Source organism: Oryza sativa, chromosome 6 (genome assembly GCF_034140825.1).
Source record: "Oryza sativa Japonica Group chromosome 6, ASM3414082v1".
NCBI classification, from domain to species: domain Eukaryota; kingdom Viridiplantae; phylum Streptophyta; class Magnoliopsida; order Poales; family Poaceae; genus Oryza; species Oryza sativa.
This window is the reverse complement of record NC_089040.1, coordinates 31,199,921-31,221,177: the sequence shown is the minus strand read 5'-3', so window position 1 is coordinate 31,221,177 and position 21,257 is coordinate 31,199,921. Positions and strand designations below refer to the sequence as shown.

The 21,257-nt window shown below is 44.1% G+C and overlaps 6 protein-coding genes across 14 annotated transcripts; 4 read left to right on the top strand and 2 right to left on the bottom strand.

Annotated features, from left to right (window-relative positions):
- The first annotated feature begins 1,767 nt into the window (after positions 1-1,767).
- On the top strand, positions 1,768-5,009 carry LOC4342066 (probable serine/threonine-protein kinase PBL19). 4 transcript variants are annotated; one of them, XM_066311489.1, is made up of 5 exons: positions 1,768-1,810; positions 2,292-2,635; positions 3,447-3,710; positions 4,213-4,335; positions 4,434-5,009. In XM_066311489.1, the coding sequence occupies exons 2-5, from the start codon at positions 2,294-2,296 to the stop codon at positions 4,848-4,850; spliced, it is 1,146 nt and encodes a 381-aa protein (XP_066167586.1). In that variant the 5' UTR covers positions 1,768-1,810; positions 2,292-2,293; the 3' UTR covers positions 4,851-5,009. The 4 variants fall into 4 exon arrangements, with proteins under 4 accessions (XP_066167586.1, XP_015642683.1, XP_066167585.1 ...); XM_015787197.3 differs by having other exon boundaries at positions 2,270-2,635; XM_066311488.1 differs by having other exon boundaries at positions 2,251-2,635.
- A 379-nt stretch (positions 5,010-5,388) lies between these two features.
- On the top strand, positions 5,389-14,194 carry LOC107278395 (uncharacterized). 5 transcript variants are annotated; one of them, XM_015787206.3, is made up of 3 exons: positions 5,389-5,594; positions 5,697-5,839; positions 13,990-14,194. In XM_015787206.3, exons 1-2 carry the CDS (start codon positions 5,521-5,523, stop codon positions 5,833-5,835), a joined length of 213 nt encoding a protein of 70 aa, XP_015642692.1. In that variant the 5' UTR covers positions 5,389-5,520; the 3' UTR covers positions 5,836-5,839; positions 13,990-14,194. The 5 variants fall into 5 exon arrangements, with proteins under 5 accessions (XP_015642692.1, XP_066167587.1, XP_015642697.1 ...); XM_066311490.1 differs by lacking the exon at positions 13,990-14,194 and adding an exon at positions 12,504-12,522; XM_015787211.3 differs by lacking the exon at positions 13,990-14,194 and adding an exon at positions 8,590-9,005.
- LOC4342065 (FCS-Like Zinc finger 1) lies at positions 10,380-11,403 on the bottom strand. Its single transcript, XM_015787204.3, has 2 exons — positions 11,008-11,403; positions 10,380-10,899 (listed from the first exon to the last, which is right to left on the bottom strand). Exons 1-2 carry the CDS (start codon positions 11,199-11,201, stop codon positions 10,683-10,685), a joined length of 411 nt encoding a protein of 136 aa, XP_015642690.1. The 5' UTR covers positions 11,202-11,403; the 3' UTR covers positions 10,380-10,682.
- On the top strand, positions 12,592-13,435 carry LOC4342064 (uncharacterized). Its single transcript, XM_015787203.3, has one exon. It carries the CDS (start codon positions 12,641-12,643, stop codon positions 13,157-13,159), a length of 519 nt encoding a protein of 172 aa, XP_015642689.1. The 5' UTR covers positions 12,592-12,640; the 3' UTR covers positions 13,160-13,435.
- LOC4342063 (ras-related protein RABA3) lies at positions 13,995-15,881 on the top strand. The gene is made up of 2 exons (XM_015787200.3): positions 13,995-14,047; positions 14,907-15,881. Exon 2 carries the CDS (start codon positions 14,913-14,915, stop codon positions 15,588-15,590), a length of 678 nt encoding a protein of 225 aa, XP_015642686.1. The 5' UTR covers positions 13,995-14,047; positions 14,907-14,912; the 3' UTR covers positions 15,591-15,881.
- On the bottom strand, positions 15,850-19,407 carry LOC4342062 (uncharacterized). Of its 2 annotated transcripts, XM_015787193.2 has the most exons (6): positions 19,007-19,407; positions 18,618-18,918; positions 18,369-18,527; positions 16,737-17,032; positions 16,277-16,414; positions 15,850-16,169 (listed from the first exon to the last, which is right to left on the bottom strand). In XM_015787193.2, exons 1-6 carry the CDS (start codon positions 19,202-19,204, stop codon positions 16,161-16,163), a joined length of 1,101 nt encoding a protein of 366 aa, XP_015642679.1. In that variant the 5' UTR covers positions 19,205-19,407; the 3' UTR covers positions 15,850-16,160. The 2 variants fall into 2 exon arrangements, with proteins under 2 accessions (XP_015642679.1, XP_015642678.1); XM_015787192.3 differs by having other exon boundaries at positions 15,850-16,414.
- Between the last annotated feature and the right edge of the window lie 1,850 nt (positions 19,408-21,257).

Here is a 21,257-nt window from a genome sequence, read left to right as displayed (position 1 = left end):
TTCGCCGTCTTAGAATTAATAATCACATCCTGTAATTAAATGGCCAAAGACAGTACAGTACACTAGTTCTACTGCTCATGACACAAGTCTCAACAAGTCGGCAAATCTTGTTTGCATCGTCCACTCCACCGTCGTCTGGAACGAAGACCATATGCCATCTTCTCCTTTGACTACTTTCTTCAGCTTCAATTAGCATCTTACTCACTACACTAATCCCATCAGAAGAAGGTTCTAATGCACATTAAGGAAAAAAAATATTGGATCACCAAGTTGTTGTAGGGGAAGAAATCTAGAGCACTGATTTTTAATCTGGTTCGGTGGAGATGTGGCTGTAAAGTAAGTTCAGCAGGTCATGGCTTGATGGTGACTTGTCTGAAAAAAATCTGTTTTTCAGGAGGGTTTACTTGTCTGCTTCTGTAACTGCAAGCACTTGAGGTTCAGACGATTGGATCAGGTTGAGGTTCCAACTGATTTTCAGATCATGTGGGACTTTTGGTTGCACCATGACCATACTACAAGGTAGACTAGTGAGTGCTATTACTTTCGATGATATTAAGATGATGATGATGCGGCAAGTGCCGGCTACTGCAACTGAACTCTGAACACTGAAAGATGAAGATGTGCCCTGCGATTACACAGGAGTTTTATAGGATTTTTCACGTGAAATCATTCTACTTTCCAGTGTTCCAAAGGACCCCTAAGGTAGTACAACTATGATTCAGACATCTTTTGAACAATATTAGGCCCCAAAATGGTCACAATTTACTTAGTCAGATACAAATACCATGTTTCATTTGTTATCCTTCAGCTTCAGCTATAAGGGTTTTGTTTTGAGCTTCCTTTACCTATTGTTAGCCAAATCGAATTGCATAATTGATTTCAGAAAAAAAATGAAAAAGAAGGTGCAGAATTAGTGCGACGTGTGGCCTCGAATTCTTGAGCGCGCCAAGGACTGTGATGATGTGAATGAACGAAACAAGCACAAGACTGTCCACATAAACAAGTCAAGCTGCCAAGTTGTTTTCGTCCCCGATCGACAGGAGAAGATGACGACGATGGCGAGAGTGGCAAAAAGGTCAGACAAAAAAAATTCAATTCTGCTGGAAGGATCATCAGCTACATCTCCTACCGTTTCACACCTCGCGTCCTTGGTTGCCGCTTGTTGAATCAAATCCAATTTTCCATTTTGTCCCAAGCCTGGTCAAAAATCAGTTTTGCAGGTAAAAGATCAACATGCACCTTCCCTTTCCTGTAAAGAGGCATGAGCATATTTTGCACACTCAGCATTTAGATTGATGGCCCCTTTGTTTCTCAGGTAGAAGAAAAAGCTTTTGGTTTGACCATTTCAACCACCAACAAACACTTTGAATTTTGACCCAAACAGTTATTACTACTACTGCCGAGTTTAGTTCCAAAATTTTTCTTTAAACTTTCAACTTTTTTATCACATCAAAACTTTTCTACACACAAACTTACAACTTTTCCGTCACATCGTTTCAATTTCAATCAAACTTTCAATTTTGACGTGAACACGTTGAAGAAAGAAAGATGCTGATATGCAGATATGGAGCAATGAATCAGGTGAGGTAAGTATATTCATTCCTCCATGCTATGTTGATTGTAACAATAAATTTCCTTATTATTTTATGATTTTATCCTAAGAAAAAAACAATTAAGAACAGTACACTCTCTCTTCATTGATCTTGTTGACTGGTGTACAGTTAGTGTGATGGTACAAGTGGGAGACGCGGCGTGTGCGTTGGGATCGCCGCGAACGAACGACGCGGAAGCGAGGCGAGGCGAGGCGACGGTACGTGTCCTCTTTTCTCTCTCGATTGATTCCACGCGAGTCGTCTTCTTCTTCTTCTTCTTCTTCTTCTCGCCCCCCACTTGTTCATGGATTCCAACCACATGATCCATATGACGTCGTCGTCTTCCTAGTTCCTCCTCGTGTTAATTTTTCCATGCAATTTTAGCTGTCTTTATCAAAGCTAATTTGAGCTCTCTCTCTCTCTCTCTCTCTCTCTATTCTATTTGTTTCCTTGCTCTGCTCTCTGAATTTCTTCTCTTCTTCCTTCTACCTTCTTAATTTGCCTCTCTGAATCATACCATCTCGTTTCTACTCCATGAACAGCTTTAGCATCTTGTCACTGCTCACTGGGATTAAAAGTGTCTCCAATTAGTAGAGTTCTTGGTCTTTTTTTTCGGATGCTACTCTCCAAAGATTTGGTTCTTGGTGTTTTTAATCAGCAAGGAGGCCTCCTCTCAGGTTTAATTTGCTAGCCCATCAGATATGGGGTGCTTCGCGTTCAAGAGCAAGGCCAAGAACCAGCGGGCGGCGGCGTCGGGGGCCAGGTCGCCGGCGCCGACGTCGGACGGGCAGAAGAGCAAGGCATCATCGGCGTCGACGCCGACGAGGAGCATCCAGGAGCTGTCGGACGAGAGGGGCGCGCAGCGGCTGCGGGTGTTCGACCTCGACGAGCTCAGCAGCGCCACCAACGGCTTCAGCCGCGCGCTCAAGATCGGCGAGGGCGGCTTCGGCTCCGTCTACCGCGCCTTCTTCCGCTCCGCCGCCGGCGGCGGCGGCGGCCGGGTCGTCCTCGCCGTCAAGCGCCTCAACCAGCGCAGCCTGCAGGTCAGTACAGTATCAGTTAGCTGTACTCCCATCTCTCCTCCCTCTGATTTGCATTTGCTCCTCTCGAAAATTCGCCATGGTGCATTTGATTTTGGCTAGATTTGTCAAAACGTACCGAATTTGTTCATCAGGACGATTGAATGGCAAAAGAAGAACTTGAAGATTTTGTCTTTTCAGCTTGGGCACTGACCACATGGCTGCATGTTTTTTCAGAGTTTCAAAAAAGAACTTCGCTTTTACTTTCTCTAGACTACATTCAAGACTCGTAGCGTACAATCTTCACAGAAGATTCAGAAAGACGGCATGCACTTAAATATATATTTTTCGGATTCACACATTTTGGTATGCTAACACTACAGATTTACTACTGCTGAAAATGTTCTTCAACCAGCAATAGTTACCAACAAGCGATCCTGATTTGGATTTGGATCGAGACCTAAAATCAAACTCAGGATATTGTTCTTTTGCACCGAAATCATATGAAATTCTTAGCCTCGTGACAATTCCAACAAATAGATAAACACATCCCGTAGGACAAGGACACCCACACATGTCAACTTCAACCACAGATCACACACCAAACCACGTGAACAATGGTCCGGACAGCATCCCAAGTCAACCTACTAAATTCCAGAATTCAGAATCACGTTATAAACAACGTACCAAGCTTAATCACGCCAAAACTTGATGCCAGATTGCCAGTGCATAGGACAAAATCCATGCAATTTTCAATTGTTAAATCAAAGATTGCATTTTTTTTTAAATATCAACAGATTGAAAGTTATGTTTTTCTTTTTTTTTCTGATTTCAGGGGCACAAGCAATGGCTGGCTGAGGTCCAATTCCTAGGTGTTCTTGAGCACCCGAATCTAGTGAGGCTTGTTGGCTATTGTGCAGTGGATTCAGAAACAAGCAAGCACAGGCTGCTGGTCTACGAGTTCATGCCCAACAAGAGCCTAGATGATCATCTGTTCAACCGAGCTCATCCTCCCCTCTCGTGGAGATTGAGGCTGCAGATCATGATCGGCGCCGCGCGGGGCCTAGACTACCTCCATGAAGGCCTGCAAGAAGTTCAGGTGCCCTCCAAAGCATTGTCCTCCTCTCTGAATCCATAAAACTCAAAATATAGATGCCTCACAGGATACATTGTCTGAATTCTGAAACTCTGAACTGAACCATTAGTTTAGCACCTGCGGTAGCTAGTAGTAAGCCTTGTCCTATCTGAATTCTTTAATGTTCAAGTATGATATGATCAATCTGGCATCTTCCCAATATCTGAATTTTGAACTCTGAAACTCTGAGCTGGACCATTAGTTTAGCACCTGTAGCAGCTAGTAGTAAGCATTGTCCTATCTGAATTCTTTATTGTTCAAGAATGATATGATCAATCTGGTATCTGTCCCAATATCTGAATTCTGAACTCTGAAACTCTTAACTGAACCATTAGTTTAGCATCTGTAGTATTGCTACTAGTAAGCATTGTCCTATCTGAATTCTGTTAGGTTCAAGAACGATATGATCAATCTGAAATCTGTGCCAAATATCTGAATTCTGATCCGTAGTTTCTTAGTCTGGCAGGTGATATACAGGGATTTCAAGGCAGCCAATGTTCTTCTTGATGCCGATTTCAAGCCAAAACTTTCAGACTTTGGGCTAGCAAGAGAGGGGCCAACTGAAGGAAAGACACACGTCTCCACCGCGGTAAGTGTAAAATCCATTGCGAACAATCAATTCATCCCATCCGATCCATGAGCCCGAGTGATGATGATGATGATGGCGATCTCGCCGGCGGCGATCAGGTGGTGGGGACGCACGGGTACGCGGCGCCGGACTACATCGAGACGGGGCACCTGACGACCAAGAGCGACGTGTGGAGCTTCGGCGTGGTGCTGTACGAGATCCTGACGGGGCGGCGGTCGCTGGAGCGGAGCCGGCCGGCGGAGGAGCAGAAGCTGCTGGGGTGGGTGCGCCGCCACCCGCCGGAGAGCCAGAGCTTCCGGTCGATCATGGACCCGCGGCTGGGCGGCCGGTACCCGGCGGCGGCGGCGCGGCAGGTGGCGCGGCTGGCCGACCGCTGCCTCGTCAAGAACCCCAAGGAGCGGCCGGCGATGAGGGAGGTCGTCGAGGAGCTCGAGAGGGTGCTCCAGATGGAGCCACCGACGACGACGGCGGCCGACAAGGACGGCGACCGCCGCCTGCCGCCGGCGAAGAGGTGACGTCAGATCAGTCACCGGAGGAGGCTGCGGTCAACGACGGTCAACCAGTGCGTGAGGAACAAATTGTGGAGAGATCGATCATTGATTCATTTGTATTGTAGAGAGAGATGATGATCAATGCGAATAATTTGGAGCATGCAAAGTGTTTCGATTGCACAAGATTTCCCAGTTTGCTGCAAGATATAATCTTACAGTTCTGTAGAGTTCTTATGAAAAACCTATAAATCTACGTAAACCGTGTGAAATTCGTGCAAACCATGTGAAATTCATGCGAACTTGAGGGGAAGTGGGAACATTCGTTTCTACGCACACTTTTGAACTTTAGGGAAAGTAGGAACATATAATGCATAGTAATTCGTTTCTAGGACACTTTTGAACTTCAGGGTGTTTTTTAGAAAGCTTTTCTCAAAAACTTGAATAAAAAAATTTCCCCGAAAAAAAAAGAAAAAAAAGGTAATCCCAATCCTGTGGAGAGGTTGGGCCGGCCGACGGCCCAAATCGCAATGGCAAACCGATCGGCCCAACACATGGTCTCCCCGTGGGCCTTAACCCCAAAAGCAAGCAAACCCCCCTCGCCGGCGACCGCCTCCCTGGGAAACCGACGCATCCGCCGCCGCCGCCGCCCGGCTCCCTCCCGCGCTTCGCCGCTTCAGCTCCTCTCGTGCCAGCGATGCCGCCGGCGAAGAAGATCACGCTCCTGCAGACGGTGGCGTTCGCCGGAGTCTTCTCCGCCGTCTCCTGCTGGTACCGTGATTGATCTGTATACTATCCCGTCGTCGCCAAAATCTGCGTCCCGTAGGTTAGCAGCGTCTTAGATTTCATTCCACCCCTCTTTCGCCGCTGCAGGTATGGATTCATGTTTGGGAGGGAGTCTGCGCGGCGTGAGCTTGGTGGAATCATTGAAGACCTCCGCAGCAGCGGCGGCAGTGGCTGCTCCACCAACTCCGCGGCTTCCCCCGATTCTGACGCTCATTCCAAACCCTAGCTCGGTATGCTGCTTTTTTTCTTTTGAGTAAATTTCATAAAACTACATGTTTTATGATTCAAGTCGCAGAAAACCACGCATATTTTGACACTTGGCACTTAAGTACATATATTTTGGTAGTTTAGTTTCACAAAACTACACTATCGATGAATAGATTCACCCGTGAGATGACGTGGTTGTTCCATCTAGAATGAGGACGTGGCATCTCATTAATTTCGCGCGATGGCTGGTAATAGAATGCCATGTCCTCGTCCTAGGTGAAACAGCCACATCATCTCGCACGTGAATCCATTTATCGATAGTGTAGTTTTGTGAAACTACACAACCAAAATATATGTACTCAAGTGCCAAGTGTTAAAATGTGTGTGGTTTTTTTTTGTAACTTGAACCACAAAACGTGTAGTTTTACGAAATTTACTCTTTTCTTTTCTTTTCCTCGAGATTCAAGAGTATGGATATGCCTAAATGTGCTCAGATTTTTCGGAGTGATCTGCTAGTAATGTCAGGGGTGATCTGTGCATCACTCTTTGGGATAGGGTATTTGAGTTTTAGTTTTTTTGTATAATGCCTACATAGCTCTACTAAGACACATATATGGACTGCAATAACAAGGTGTAGATGCAGTAGGATCTAGGTTTTGGTTCATTCATGCTTGCTGCCTTTTGTGGGTGCGTACTGAGTAGTGAGCCTAACCAATTTTTTGCTCTTAATTTAGCAATATGTTTAGGATGAAACTACAACTTTACATGGTAACATTTTGAACTGGGACCTAAGGGCTTGAAAATTAAGTTTGGGATAATGGCATTGTGATGGACAAGCATGGGAATATAACTACATACAAATTAGGATCTAGGAGAAGAAGTTCAATCAAGTTGGGTTTTGATATGTGTGTTCTTGCGGCCAATAGGACCTCAAAAACTGAAAAAACTCAGACTTGTAAGAACAATTGCTTGGTAATTAGATCTAAGGTTTGCTTGTGGTTATGATTATTAGGGTGGTAATTTGTATGACTTCTAAAAATCACTAAGGATATTTGATGTTCATCATGTTAGGTTAGGGTTACTCCAGCTTATTCAACATAATATTTTGCTTCCATAAGTGATGCAGATTAATAAAGAGTAAAGACTGCTAGAGTTTACAGAAAGACTAATTTGGTCACTTTTTTATGTTTACGAATCCTGTTTCACAATATCCAGAACAAGAATGTATGTTCATCATAAATGACTAGGTGAGATATCAGAGGAGATTTTTAGGGAGGAACTCTGTTAAAGATTTAACCAAGTGAACTTCTGTTATCCTGTTTAGTAGGTTTCTGTTTTACCATGGCTGTTCTTCAAATGCCTGAAAACAAGTTATGATTTAAGGGATTTTAGGCTTCTCTATTTGTCCACAAATCTAAGGGATTTTAGAGTACTACTTTCTCAATCCATCCAACCACTGCATTTATTGCTCACCAGTAGTTTCATCCTTAGGCGTGATCTTTCCCAATCAAGTAAACTCCTAGAGGCATCGAAGTAATTCCACCTCAACCTTAAACTCTGCTAAACAACCTAGAATCCATCTGTCCATGGCTGCCTACACAAGCAAGAATAATTTTAGTATGAACAAGCCATCCATAGGTCGAGAGATATCTTGTAAGTACCTGCAATCTTTTTTCTGTTCTATGGGCTGTACCCTTTTAAATACAGATCTTGTCTTCAGGACAATAATTTGATCTTACTCAGTTTCTTGTGTAGCTAGTGGAGCTTGGGAATTTTGTTCTGATTCATGCTCTGTGTACCTTTTGTCATCTTTCTTGCTGAAGTGTTTTCCTATGTGCTTGCTTGAGCTTGCCAGTTGGACTTGTATGTTGTAATTGCCACAGCCCACATGCTAAAGCCTTTAGAGATATAAGTTGCCACTGTTATGATTTGGACCATTGAGTGCAGATCAAACCGGCATGGTTAGCGGCTTATCAACTAGTAGGTTACAGCCTTACAGGAATATATACTATGTTCCCATGGCCCATGTTAAAAGGACCTTTTAGTCTTTCTAGTGAGCTACAGCTGCCTTATAGAAATTCCTGCTTTGGAACTTGGCCTTTGGTTAGGAAATGGACTAGAATCAGGGACCGAAGCATCTAGTTGCTTGTTCATTTAGATCTCTGAACTTATTTGAAAATTCTAGAAAAATTGACCATGTTGTGGCAATCCTAGCCACAGAAATCCAATTTGCCTTATGTTCCTTGGATAATTTCATGATTATACACCATTTTGAACAAATTAAAACAGCTGAACAGTGCTGAAATTTTCTGCTCTGGATAAACATATCAGTTCTTATCTACATCGTTTTCTCTTGGATTAGAAAGGAGCTTGACTGGGCCAGAATTGGATGGGTTGGTACTGAATAGAGCAATCTTGTGTTACCTTTTTATCTTTTCCCTTTTGGTTTTGGCCTCATAATCCTAAAAGCGCATGATTGTGTCCTGCTCTGCTGTTATTGTTTCATTGTTCATCTGTTATATATCAACATGTGTACCACTACCACATTACCATATAGTTTGAAAAATCTTCTAGCTAACACGATTCTCTCATGCTTTCTTCATACCTCTCTTTTAGCATACACTAAGAACTGGAGTTCTGTTGTCAACACACACATGATTAAAGACTGAGAGATATATGTAAGTTAGAGAAACTACAGGCAGTAAGTAACCTAGTTAAATCTGATTACAGAGAACGCGTGATACTTTCTGAAACTTCTAGTTCTTCTGCACAGTGCTACAGAATCCTAGAATGGGACTACCACCAATGAAGAACCCTCAAATGTCCCTCTCTTGAGGTGATAACAAGGCCAACCAGAGATAACCACTTCATAAGAAAAGGTTTGAATAAAGAGGACATAGCTATCAGTAGAGGAATCTCTTGCTCTTTAATCTCTCTCTTTCTCTCTCTCTCTCTCTCCCTATTGATGTGCACTTTCAGTCCTCTCCTTTTCAAGCACTTGATACAACCTTGATAGGCTCTCTTGTCCTTCTCATGGTGGTGAGCTCATGTCAGGATGGGCCCTTGACTTTGCTCTTTTCTTGCAGTCACACTACATCTTTTGGAATAATCTCCAGTGCCGTGGCACTATGCAGAATTCGCATATGTCACTAAATATAAATTGTCAATGGCCCATCGATTTGTGATCTAGCTCTGAAGCATCCATGAGACCATGACGCATTCCGTAACCTTGTTTAGTTGTATCTGCTTCTGGGACTTCCAGTAAATATATGGTTTCTTCTCCTTTCTTTTGTGTGTGTTTGTTGAGAGTTCATTGTCTTCACTCATTGGCTACTAGGATGTCTTGAATTAGACTATTTTGGATTATGCATAAGATTAATCAGTTGCCCCCAGAAAAAAAAGAGAGTACAAAATGGGTGTGCCACTTACCTATTATTTTGCTGCTAATTTGTGCATGGAATTCTCTAGTCAAAACCCAAAAGTGCAACTGGGCAAGTAATAGGATCATGAACGTGTGTTAGTTTTGTTCCATTATCTCTTCCGGCACAATGATTTATTGTGTTGACTGCCAAAACACTGGAAAATTACTCTCCTAGGATTTCTTTGGAAAAAACCAAAATGACGTGCTAAATAGTCTAACTGATGGATAAAACATGATGTCAAAGGGAAGAAAAAAAGTGCAATTAGCTAGATAAGACATCAACTCTACCTCTGCCCATGTTATTGATTGCTCTAGGCGATGGGACGTAAAGTGTCCTCTCTGTTTTAGTTTTTTTTGGAACATGCAAGTCGTGATCATGAAATGGCTGGTTGGAACATGCAAGATTGCTCTCTGCTTAATCAGTTTGCTGCAAAATGAAGGCAACATGATGCGTATATACGCAACTTTGGTATCTCGTACCAATAGTACCTTGATTGCAGAAATATCTTGGTGCGATGATGAGTCATGGGAAAGTAAGGACATAAAACACTGGCAAATTGGATGTGAAGTCCGGGAGAGAACATGACTGTAGAGTGGAGACTAGTCTTCCAACATAAGCCTTAGAAAAAGTGACCAAGTTGTACGATAGTTCTATGATAAAGTTAGTTGGCATCGCCCGGACTTGAAGGCCAAGTGTACTGTGCCATCTCCATCCTTAGTTTGTTGCATAATAATCGTACTTAAGTTGATCAAGAAATGAAAAGTGAGAAGAGCAAGAACTTAAGGAAAACAAGAGCAATCTTGATCTCATAATCTCTCGTAGCATACAAAATTTAAGTTGATGATTTGTAGTAGTATGTACAAAACGAATAGTACATGCAAGTTAGGAGTTGCTCCTGGTAACATGCATGGATGAAACAGTCTCTATGATCTGCACACATATCGATCAGACCACGTCCAAGATTACAAGTTGTTCATACAACATGTCCAGTTATTCATCTGATAATCTCTCACCGTAGCTGTTGCTGCAATTAAGTGGTAATTTCATATCCCTGCAGATCTCTCTTCCATCTATCTGAATATCTCTTGTGTAGAAGAGAAATTAACAAACCCTGCATATGTATATGCAACTATGCAAGATCTGATCCCAAAATCTAATTAACAATTTACCAATCCATGGCCGTAGCTAGCCTCAACTGATCACACATGGAACCGTGTGAAAACCACAAAACAAACAAAATGAAGATGGCAAAAAAACACGGATCTATGTAATATTCCATGGATCTACAACTACCTAGGCTACATACATATATATATGCCAATCCACACTGTTTAATTTAACTTTGGCGTTTGATGATGATGAGCGATGCGTGCATGCATGCAGTTGATCATGAACGCAGCGGCAGATTCATCTCTCGACCATGTTAGTATAGGAGTACACAACACTAGCTGGTGGCGGCCACTGGAGTGCGTGCCGCGAAGTTGGCGATGGTCGGCCGGCGGTGCATCATCGGAGACCTCGCCGGCGCCGCCGCTGCTGCCTCGGCGGAAGCCGGCGCCGCCGACGAACGGAGGCGATGGCGGCGCGCCACCGCCTGCAGCGCCTCGTCCATGTCCATCTGCTCCTGCCTGCAGTCGTCGCTGCAGAACGCTGCATCCCCTCTACACATGCAAATTAATCAAGATCAATTCCTTGTTGAACTTTGAACACACAAAATTTCTGTGAAATTTATTAAGGATATATATCAATTGATTTGCGAACTGAATTACCTGTACATGAAGATGTCGCGGTCGCCGGCGATGCTGCTCTTGCAGAGGAAGCACGACTCGAGGAAGTGGAGACGGCGGCCGCCGCCGCCGCCGCCGGCACCGGGCTTCACGCGGTAGAACCTCGACGCCACCTCCACATACCTCTCCTCCTCCTCCATCGCCGGCGGCGAGCCACCACCGGCGATCTCTTCCATCTCTAATCAACTGCACGTCGTAGCTAATCAACCATGCAACCAGCTCTAGCTAGCTTATTAATTTAGCTAGCTAGACATGGTGATCTCTTCCTGTCTTGTATCGATCGAACTTGCACATATGTGTGTGTGTGTCAGTGTATTAAATCGTTAATGGTCCTCTCCTGGTAGCTAGCGAGTTTGTTGGCAGATGGAGGCCAAATGCAATGAAAGATGTGTGCATATATATGGGTATATATGAGCATTTTGTTTGGCACATAGCTGATTCGAGGGCCGAAGGTTTGAGAGAAAACCGTGGGTGGAGTAGCAAATGGGCCCTTGGAACCTATTGGCTGGGGCTGGATGTGTGCGAGTGACCTTGGCCTAGGGGGGACTAACCTACTCTGCAACTGCACCCAACTTGCAGAAATATCATTTATATATGTATTCATATAAATATCACAACATCAATTAATAATGCAAAAGTAATCACTCTCCTGTGCGTGGAAAATGGAACCAGATTACTGATTAGCAGTGTTATTAAAGTATTTTCTGGGTCAGTCATGCGAGCTCTGCAGGTGCTTAACGACAAATTAAGCTTTTATAAACTCTGCCTTTGATCCTTGCGATAGAAAAATGTTTTGTACCACATCGGCCAGCGAGGCGGCATGGGCACGGCATATAGCCGTTCTCATGCGGCATCCGTTTGTACGACCAGGGCCCATCACCATCTCTCGCTGCATTTACAGTTTTTTTGGGCCAAATGTAGTGATCCATCTTTTGGCCCATATAATTCAACAAAGAGAGGCCCATGTGATTCCACTGCCCCATGAGAAGCGCTGCGCGATGCATTCGCAGATTTGGGCCGTAAGTTGGGCCACGGCTATCATTTTGGGCCAAATTTGGATCGCAGACCAGACCATTGGTAGCGATCGCATTTTGGGCCAGATTTGGGTTAGTATGTTTTGGGCTCCAATTTCAATTTCGATTTGAATTGCAATTTCGATTTTACTATAGTTAAAACTTCGTCATATGTAAATATATATAGCATCATTGTAATTACACGGTAACTTTCATATAATTTAATCCGTTAAATCGTAGATTCATTTTAAGATTCGTGCAAGCGAGAAAGGAAAAAAAAATCATAGTGTCCGTACGTACGGGTGAGGGCTGCTCGCTTCATGAAAATAGTGGGTTTGCCGTACAATTTTTAAAAGCTACATATAAGTACGTTATATGCAATTTATAATACAATTACATTATAATTATAGACTATATTTTACATCTATAAAATTTTTAAAGAAAATTTTGTCCACACATATACAGGTAGCGTGTGACGTGTGCGTCTCCGACTCCTCCGGCCGGTCCATCGCATCACAGCCACACATCACGCCGTAGTAGGATTAGCCAAGCCAAGCGATAAGCCACTCATTTCGTCGCCGTGTCCCGCGTGGCTCGCCGCCATGGACGCCGCCGTCTCCCTCCACCTCCACGGGGCGCTCCCGCTCCCCGCCTCGCGCGCGCTCCACCATCTCAACCCGGCCTCCTCCGCCGCCGCCGCCGCCTCGGCCAAGCAGCATCAGCAGCCGCGCGCGCGCCTAGCTGTCACGACCGCGCGGCCCAGCAGCAGGACACGCGCGCGCGCCGCGGCGGCGTCGGCGCCGCCAGTTCCCCCTGTCGTTCATCAGCAGCACCGCCTGTCGTCCAGCCGCGCGGCGACGGGGTACGCGGCGGCGCTGGCCGACGCGTCGCTCCGAGCCGGGACGCTGGCCAGTGCCGCCCGCCACGCGCGCGCGCTGCTCGTCTCGGACGCCGCCGCCGCCGTCGACGTTGCTGAGGATTCGCGGGTGGTCGCGCTGGTGAGGATGCTCGTCGGCAAGGGCAAGGCCGCCATGGTCGCCGACGTCATGGCCGAGTTCGTCGCCATCTGCGACCGCCTCCTCCTCCTCCCCGCGCGCCCCCACGCCGCCACCTCTTACTAAAGAATTACATTACTCTGTCAGACTCTGCTACGCTGCAATTAAACCTCGCATGTTCAGAATTGCTGCTTGTTCATTGCAACACTTGCATATTGCCAATTCATTTCTCAGTAAAATATCAGCTTAAATCTCTACTCTTTTTTTTTTGTCGGGCCATACATGCTACGTCCCAAAATATAGTAATCTAGGATCGGATTGGATATATCTCAATGCTACGAATTCTAGATTGATGTATTTTAGAACGAATGGAGTAATTTACATAATGTTATTCCTGAATCATCATACATCATGTACCATGACCTTCAATTCTAAATACTACCTCCGTTCCAAAATAAATACAGCCGTGGATATTTGTGCCCAACGTTTGACCGTCCGTCTTATTTGAAAAATTTGTGAAAAAATTGAAAATATTTAGTCACACGTAAAATATTATTCACGTTTTATCATCTAATAGCAATAAAAATACTAATTATAAAAAATTTTCAAATAAGACGAACGGTCAAATGTTGAATGTGAATAGTGCATAACTGCACTTATTTTGGGACGGAGAGAGTATGTTGTACTGTGGTTCTGCAGTTCTTCTGCTGCAAAACCGCTGCCAACCTCTAAATAATTCAGGGACCTTGATCTTTATTGCACAGAAAAAATTTGAAGCTAGCAAGCTGTTTCATCTGTCACAGCCTTGGGGTTTATAAATGAGTTCACATAATAAAAAGGACAATCATATATTGGTTTGGATGATGCACTAGCCACATTATGCATAATGCCAAACTCATAATTCTCAATAGAATAATTGAGTCATAAAGTTGTGGTTGTGCAACCAACTGAAACAGGAAAGCAGAGGAACGTGAGACGCCATGGGAGATTGACACTGCCGCAGCGTGATGGAAGGTACGTAGTAGCAGTTGAGAACCTGTACTGTATATTAATTGAGCAGTTGAATGATGTTAACGCACACGTAATCCATCTCTGCAATGTACTACATATTGATTGAGCAGTTGAGCTATAAGAATATATATATACAGTAGCGTAGCATGAGCTGCATATCCCTGATTTCATTGGATTAACTTTTGTGCTTCTGTAAGACTTGACAAATGGAGTATCTTTTAGTTGTATACATACGCTGCTCATACACTATTGATCCTATGAAAACTGACATAAGGCATGATTCATGAAGCACATTACAAGCACTAATTGATGGATATATGTATGTACGCGAGTGCAAGTTCATGAAAGGAACGATCAATCTTGAAAGAGTAACAGCAGTGCTCCCTTTGCTTGTGACACACTACTAGCTTAGCTATTAGCACGTACTCAGGTACTCTACAAATGAATGATGAAAGGGAGAGTACATATATACAGGAGCAAGAGAGCCACAACCTGTCTACCATTAGTAATTAGTAATTAACCCCCATGACTGACAGCCAACAGGAACTGATCTTTTCAATCTTGTTAAGTTAATTGATTTGCCGCCTCCGATCGAATCCATTAAGAAATTAATGGAAAGACAATATACATCCACAGTAGGAGCAAGATCAACCACTCTCCTCTACATCTCCAATCTCCATACGCCAGCATCTTAATTACTCTACAATAATCAATCAATATCAACGCATGCATACCGCATACGTGATCTCAGAAGAAAGGTACAGCTCCATATAAGCACACAATACCTCGCTCAGCTGTGCATAGTTTGCATATTTTGATCAATCAATCAAGCTAAGCAAGCTAGTGATTAGTCCATTGATAGATATCGATGGAGGAGGAGGATTATGTGTTCAAGGTGGTGGTGATCGGGGACTCGGCGGTGGGGAAGACGCAGCTGCTGGGGCGGTTCACAAAGGACGAGTTCTTCATCGACTCCAAGTCGACCATCGGCATCGAGTTCCAGACGCGGACGGTGGAGATCGGCGGGAAGCGGGTGAAGGCCCAGATCTGGGACACCGCGGGGCAGGAGAGGTACCGCGCCGTCACCAGCGCCTACTACCGCGGCGCCCTCGGCGCCATGCTCGTCTACGACGTCACCAGCCGCCGGAGCTTCCACCACGCCGCCCGCTGGCTCCACGACCTCCGCGCCCACGCCGACAACTCCATCGTCGTCATGCTCATCGGCAACAAGGCCGACCTCTCCCACGCCCGCGCCGTCGCCGCCGACGAGGCCGCCGCCTTCGCCGAGGACCAGGGCCTCTTCTTCTCCGAGGCGTCGGCGCTCAGCGGGGACAACGTCGAGGAGGCCTTCCTCGGCCTCCTCCGGGAGATCCATGCCATCGTCTCGCGGAGGTCGCTGCTGGAGATGGACGGCATCAACGGCGACGCCGCCGCCAACGCCAACGCCGCGCTCATGCTCAGGGGCACCAAGCTCTCGCTCTCCGACGAGCTCTCCATCATGGAGACCAGCGCCATCAAGAGAGTGAGCAGGTGCTCATGCTCTTAATTACTTACTTTAGACGTCATCGGCTCATCGCCATCGAGAGAGTACTCATGCTCTTGACATCATCATCATCATCGCAAGTTCATAATATACATGGATGACAGATCTTACTGCAGAAGCTGAGACATCTTGGTTTCCAAGACACATAATTGAAGGGAAAAGTATATATTAATTCAGCTCTTGGGTGACAAGCAAGCGTTAGTTTCATCTCATCGTGTATCTATTTCAAGTCACAGCAGAGTGCTCCGACAAAAAAACAAGATTGTTTGTAAACCATGCAAGCGGGCCTTTCTTTTCTTCGTTATGTATAGAGTCTACCCTAAAGTAGTTTAATTAAATTAAAATACAAGGTGATGATAACAAATTTCACAGAACCATAGAATCCTGACTCGGGCCATATAATTCTGAATTTAACTTATAACATCAGTGCAAAGCATTGCCAGCTGCCATTAACTTCAAAAACCAGCGCAGCCTCGCGACGCTAAATGAATCCATACAAACCCTGAATCTTGCAAGCTGCATTAGAAAACCTAACGATATCGAGGTAATGCCTGCGCTTACTCCTTTGGATTTTCATGAGATCTAGCAAAAGGATTAGATTAAGGTGAAGATGGCTCTTGCGGTTCCGACTGACTGTTCTGAACTATTCGAGACATCAGCTTAGATATCTCAAAAATTGCGCTCTGTACCTGATCGTCTTCTGAATCAGAGGGCCGAATCCACACCGGTGACTGCAACCCCGTAGATGTTCCATTCGCGGCCCTTTTCCCCTTTCTAGACGTTGATAAAGCTTTCTCCAGATCCGATTGCCTCAAGGGTCTTGGTTTCTGAACCAGCAATCAGGAGGCAAGATAGTCAGAACCAACATGTAATGGGCAATAATCAATCTGATGTTGTTTCAGTTATTACTGTATCATTAAAGTCCAACTAGAAACTGTAAATGAAATTTGACCATGAAATCCAATTAAACAGAATCAGCGGCTATGCTGGCACAAGTGGATTCATGCATGAGGTTTGCCGTTCGCAAGGTCAACTGGTGTAGACAAACATTACCCAAAGGAAGTAATAATGAACTAATTAATGGTGGTAGTAATACTAAAAAAAATCAGCAGTGAACACAGTAAGCAACAAGAAGGAATGAATACTCACATCTGCTTTTCGCCCATCTTTCTCATTGTTCAACAGCTCCCTGATAGGGTAGAATGCTGCTTGCTTGCACAGTTCTAGAATGTCTGATCCAGTAAATCCCTCGCATAGACCGGCGATGTAATCGTAATTAATGTTAGGCTCGACATTTTCTCCCTTCAATACAACCCTAAGTATCTTGCTTCTTTCACTCTGAACAGGAATCCCAATTTCAAATATCTGAGTAAAGCGCCTGAGGATAGCCTCATCTAGCTCAGAGGGTCTGTTAGTAGCAGCAAGGACCATAACACGGGCATTTTCTGCAAAGCCATATAAATAAATCATAAGATGTTGCACAGGAGTAACCAGGAAACTTGTTTGCTAGTTACAAAATAAGTTGCTCCCTATGTTTGAAGAGACTATGTCTGGCACCCTAAATAATAAGACATGATCAAAACAAATTACGACAGTTGATACATCGATTTCTATTTCTTGAGAGAGAAGCCATGTGACGGTCCGTGTATTGTAAAAAAAAAATCGTTTTCTCATGTCCAGCTTAGACATAATTAGTTATTTCAAGAAAAAAACAAAAGCTAAAAAGATTGGAAAAAGGTCCAACTCAATTAATTTCGTTGAAGTTTATATGTGTTGATTTCACCAATTTGACATTATATTCAGATTGCATGGTAACTCTATACACTAACGGTCTGCCACTTTGGGTGCATGGTTATCACAAGCAATTGATCAGATTACAACAATGCCCATAATAGCAGGGATATGTGGTAACTGGAATAATTATTAGTACTAACTTCCAGTTCGAAATTCTAAATTGTAACAATTGTTTCCCCTTATGAACCACTGCCACCTGTGCCTGCAGGCAGCGATTTTCAAACTTTCTTATAAAAAATCACCCCAATTAACAATATTGTGCACAATACATCATTGTATGTTTGTAAGATAACCTATCTAACAATTAACTTACATAACTTACATATGTTTGAACTAATGTGCAAGGTTTAAGAAGAATATTCTGTGCTGAATGCCAACAATGAAATATGAATTTGTTCAGACTTCAACGTAACAAAGCATTAAGCATGTTGATATTCTAACATAAGAAAACTTGAGCATAAAATTGAAGGTTATGAGAGATAAATTTATATATAGGTTGGAAATGGGCTCAAGTTTGATACAACACGGAAGTAAAGCTTTGGACAGCACTGTTTAGCAAGAATCCATATGCGATGCAAGAAACCCGAACTAAATAGCATATCGATGTCACAATGCACAGTGGAATGTCATGCGGCATCATAAGCGAGCTGCATAGTGCACTTGTGTGTTGCAACATACTTTTTCTCTTAGGTAATGGAGCACACTGAACAGTATTCCAGACTATACATGGTCTTTTTGATATATCTTATATCTACTAATATAAAAATCGAATGTAGATATAAGTCCGCGTTGTGGGGAATCAGGGGCATATTGAGAGAACGAGTAACATGGAATTCTAGAACCAACCCTCGTGGCCGCCAACCCAAATATTCAAAGTGGCAAAGGTATATCATTACATAATAAAGAGAATAGGATATTTGCATAGTTACTAGCAATTTGGACATGGAATATGTTCATGTATAAGTTTGAAGCAGAGTGTGTACTTACGATCAGTGGTGAAGCCATCCCAGAGGGACATGAACTCAGTCTTCATATTAGTCATAGCTTCGTGGTCCGTTGTCCGTCGCTGGCCCAAGAAACTATCGACCTCGTCGATAAAGATAATAGCCGGCTGCAGCTTGTGTGCGAGACTAAATACAGCAGACACTGCAAGATGTTTCATAAATCAGCAGCGATAACAACAAACAAATGAAAAGGAGCGGCAGTTAAACCGAAGGATTTGCGCGCGGAGCTGACCGAGCTTCTGGGCGTCGCCGAACCACTTGCTCATGAGGTTGGAAATCCTGACATTGATGAAGACGGCGCCTGACTCCTTGGCGATGGCCTTGGCGAGCATGGTCTTGCCGGTGCCGGGGGGGCCGTAGAGGAGGACGCCCTTCTGCGGGCTGAGGAGCTTGCCGAAGGTGAAGAGCTCGGGGCGGCGGAGGGGGAGGATGACGAGCTCGTAGAGCGCCTGCTTGACGTGGTCGAGGCCGCCGATGGAATCGAACTCGACGTCGATGTGGTCGGGGTTGATGACATCGCAAGCAATCACATCCTAGGGTAGAGTGAGATTGCATAGGTGAGAGAGGAGAACCCTAGAATCGAATCGATGGATTGGGGATTGGGGGTGGAAACAATCGAACCTCGTAGGGGGTGGTGGAGACGAGGGGGCGGCCGAGGCGCTTGGCGATCTCCTTCTTGTGCTGGAGGGCCTTCTGGGAGGCGGCGCGGTTGGGGTCGAGCTGGCGGAGGCCGGCGAAGAGGACGAGGCAGCTGAGGGCGGCGCTGGCGGCGTAGAGCACCAGCTCCTGCACGAACCGCGACGACTCCGACGACCTCATCCAATCCAATCCAACCCAATCCAATCCAATCTGCGGGCGGCGGCCGGCGGCGAGGGAGGGAGGAGGGAGAGGTTCTCCCCCCACACACCGGATGGATCTGCGGCCGCCGGAGCCGGAGCGGGAGGAGGGGAATCGATGGGATGGGAAAAGAGGAAAAGGAAGAGGAAGAGACGAAGGGGGATTAGTCGGTTTATCGGGAAGGCGTCTTGGGGAAGGGGTTTGTGTTGCCTTTGCCTCTCCTCCGATGCTTCTGGTCTCTCGTCTGTTTGCCGCCCCTCAACCTTCACGGAAACGAGTCGCCTTGGGCCATTGGATTGGATTACGATTACACCTGTCCTTTTTTTTCTCGAAGGAAGATCACACTTGGTCTCTTATTCCGTGGTAGATTAATAGTTAATTAATTGTATGTATCCTTTTTTTTATCAGAAATACAACAAAATGGTAGTACTCCCTCCATCCACAAAAGTTACACCTATTTCACATTTGATTTTTTTTTCAAATAAGTTGTTCCTATTTGTAGTCTTTATGCATTCAAGACTTAAATGAAGAGATAAATTAAATGTTTTATTAGAACCCAAGGAGTCATCTAAATACTTATTAGTTGCATGCTTGTATTCACTCCTTAATTTTGTAACATTCAAGGTGATTTAATTTCTCCTTAGTCTTGGTGTTAAAAGTAATATGTGTAACTTTTGTGGATGGAAGGAGTATTACAATTCAACGAGACAACTTACATCATATTGAATCTGATATCTATATGGTATCATATTTGGTATCGAATGTATTAGATCGGTATCTACGATATCGTGCTGACATCAACTATTCCGTTACAAACCGTTCTGAAGTCTTTCTCTTATTTTATACTTCTATTTTATGAATAGGACAGTCAAAAGTTTAGACTCGTAGTATTATATGCATATATAATAGTCTATTCAAGTATTTTTGTACATTTACTATATATTTTAGGAGAATAGAGTATTATGTCCTTACTAATACTACTCTCATGTAACATAATAGAGGTGTGCAGAGTATATTTTGTTTGTGGTCTTATAAAAATTTGGCAAGGATAAAACTTGAAAATTATGCTCCCAAGTTCAGATTTTCTACAGGAATAACATCAGTTCGAGCGATTTTGAAGGGAGAAAAAAAAATACAGTGTCAGAGATGACACTGGGCCGGCCGACGACAAAGATGCAGATGTGCTCCACGTCGGCCCAATATGGCCGTACAACCGAATAAACAGAGGCCCATGTCCGCTCACGCCATCTCCAGGACATCCCGATGGGCTGATTGGGCCGTTTGATCTCCAACTGCACCGGCCTAGCCAGCAACGGCCCATTAAACGCCAAGCATAATCAGCCGTACAGCATATGCTGCATCTGTGTGGCGTGTAACATTGGAGAACTAGGAACATAAAGCTCATGCTACTGCCATAGCAATAAGTAGCATGATAGAGCAGCATATACATTTTCTGGACAGGAACGAAAAGAACAACAAAAACAGAATCCTAAGTTAGTTAGGACTCCCTTCGTCCCATTTTAAGTTTATCCATAATTATTTTCCGTGTATAACTTTGACCGTCCGTCTTATTTATTTTTTTTAAAAAAAATTTAGAAAAACATAAGTCACATATAAAGTACTATTCATATTTTATTATCTCATAACAACAAAAATACTAACTATAATTTTTTTAAAATAAGATGGATGATTAAAGTTGGGCACGGAAAGTTGCACTTAAAATGTGACGAAGGGAGTAGTACAAATTTCCCATATATATATATATCTAGCTACTGCCTAGCTAGTAGCTTATTCGATATGCGATTATTGGTCTACTTAATTAATTGGTCCAGTACAATGCTGATCGAATTGAATTGAACTTTTAACCACAAACCGTTATGGAATCATATAATCATTCAAGCTAGCTATAGCTAGAGTACATATGACATTACTGATCGCGTACTGCATTCGATACTCGCGAAGACGAAGAAGAAGAAAAGAGAGGAAATCATCATCTTGCCAATTGGTCGATCGAGAATAAAAACGGACAGACGCC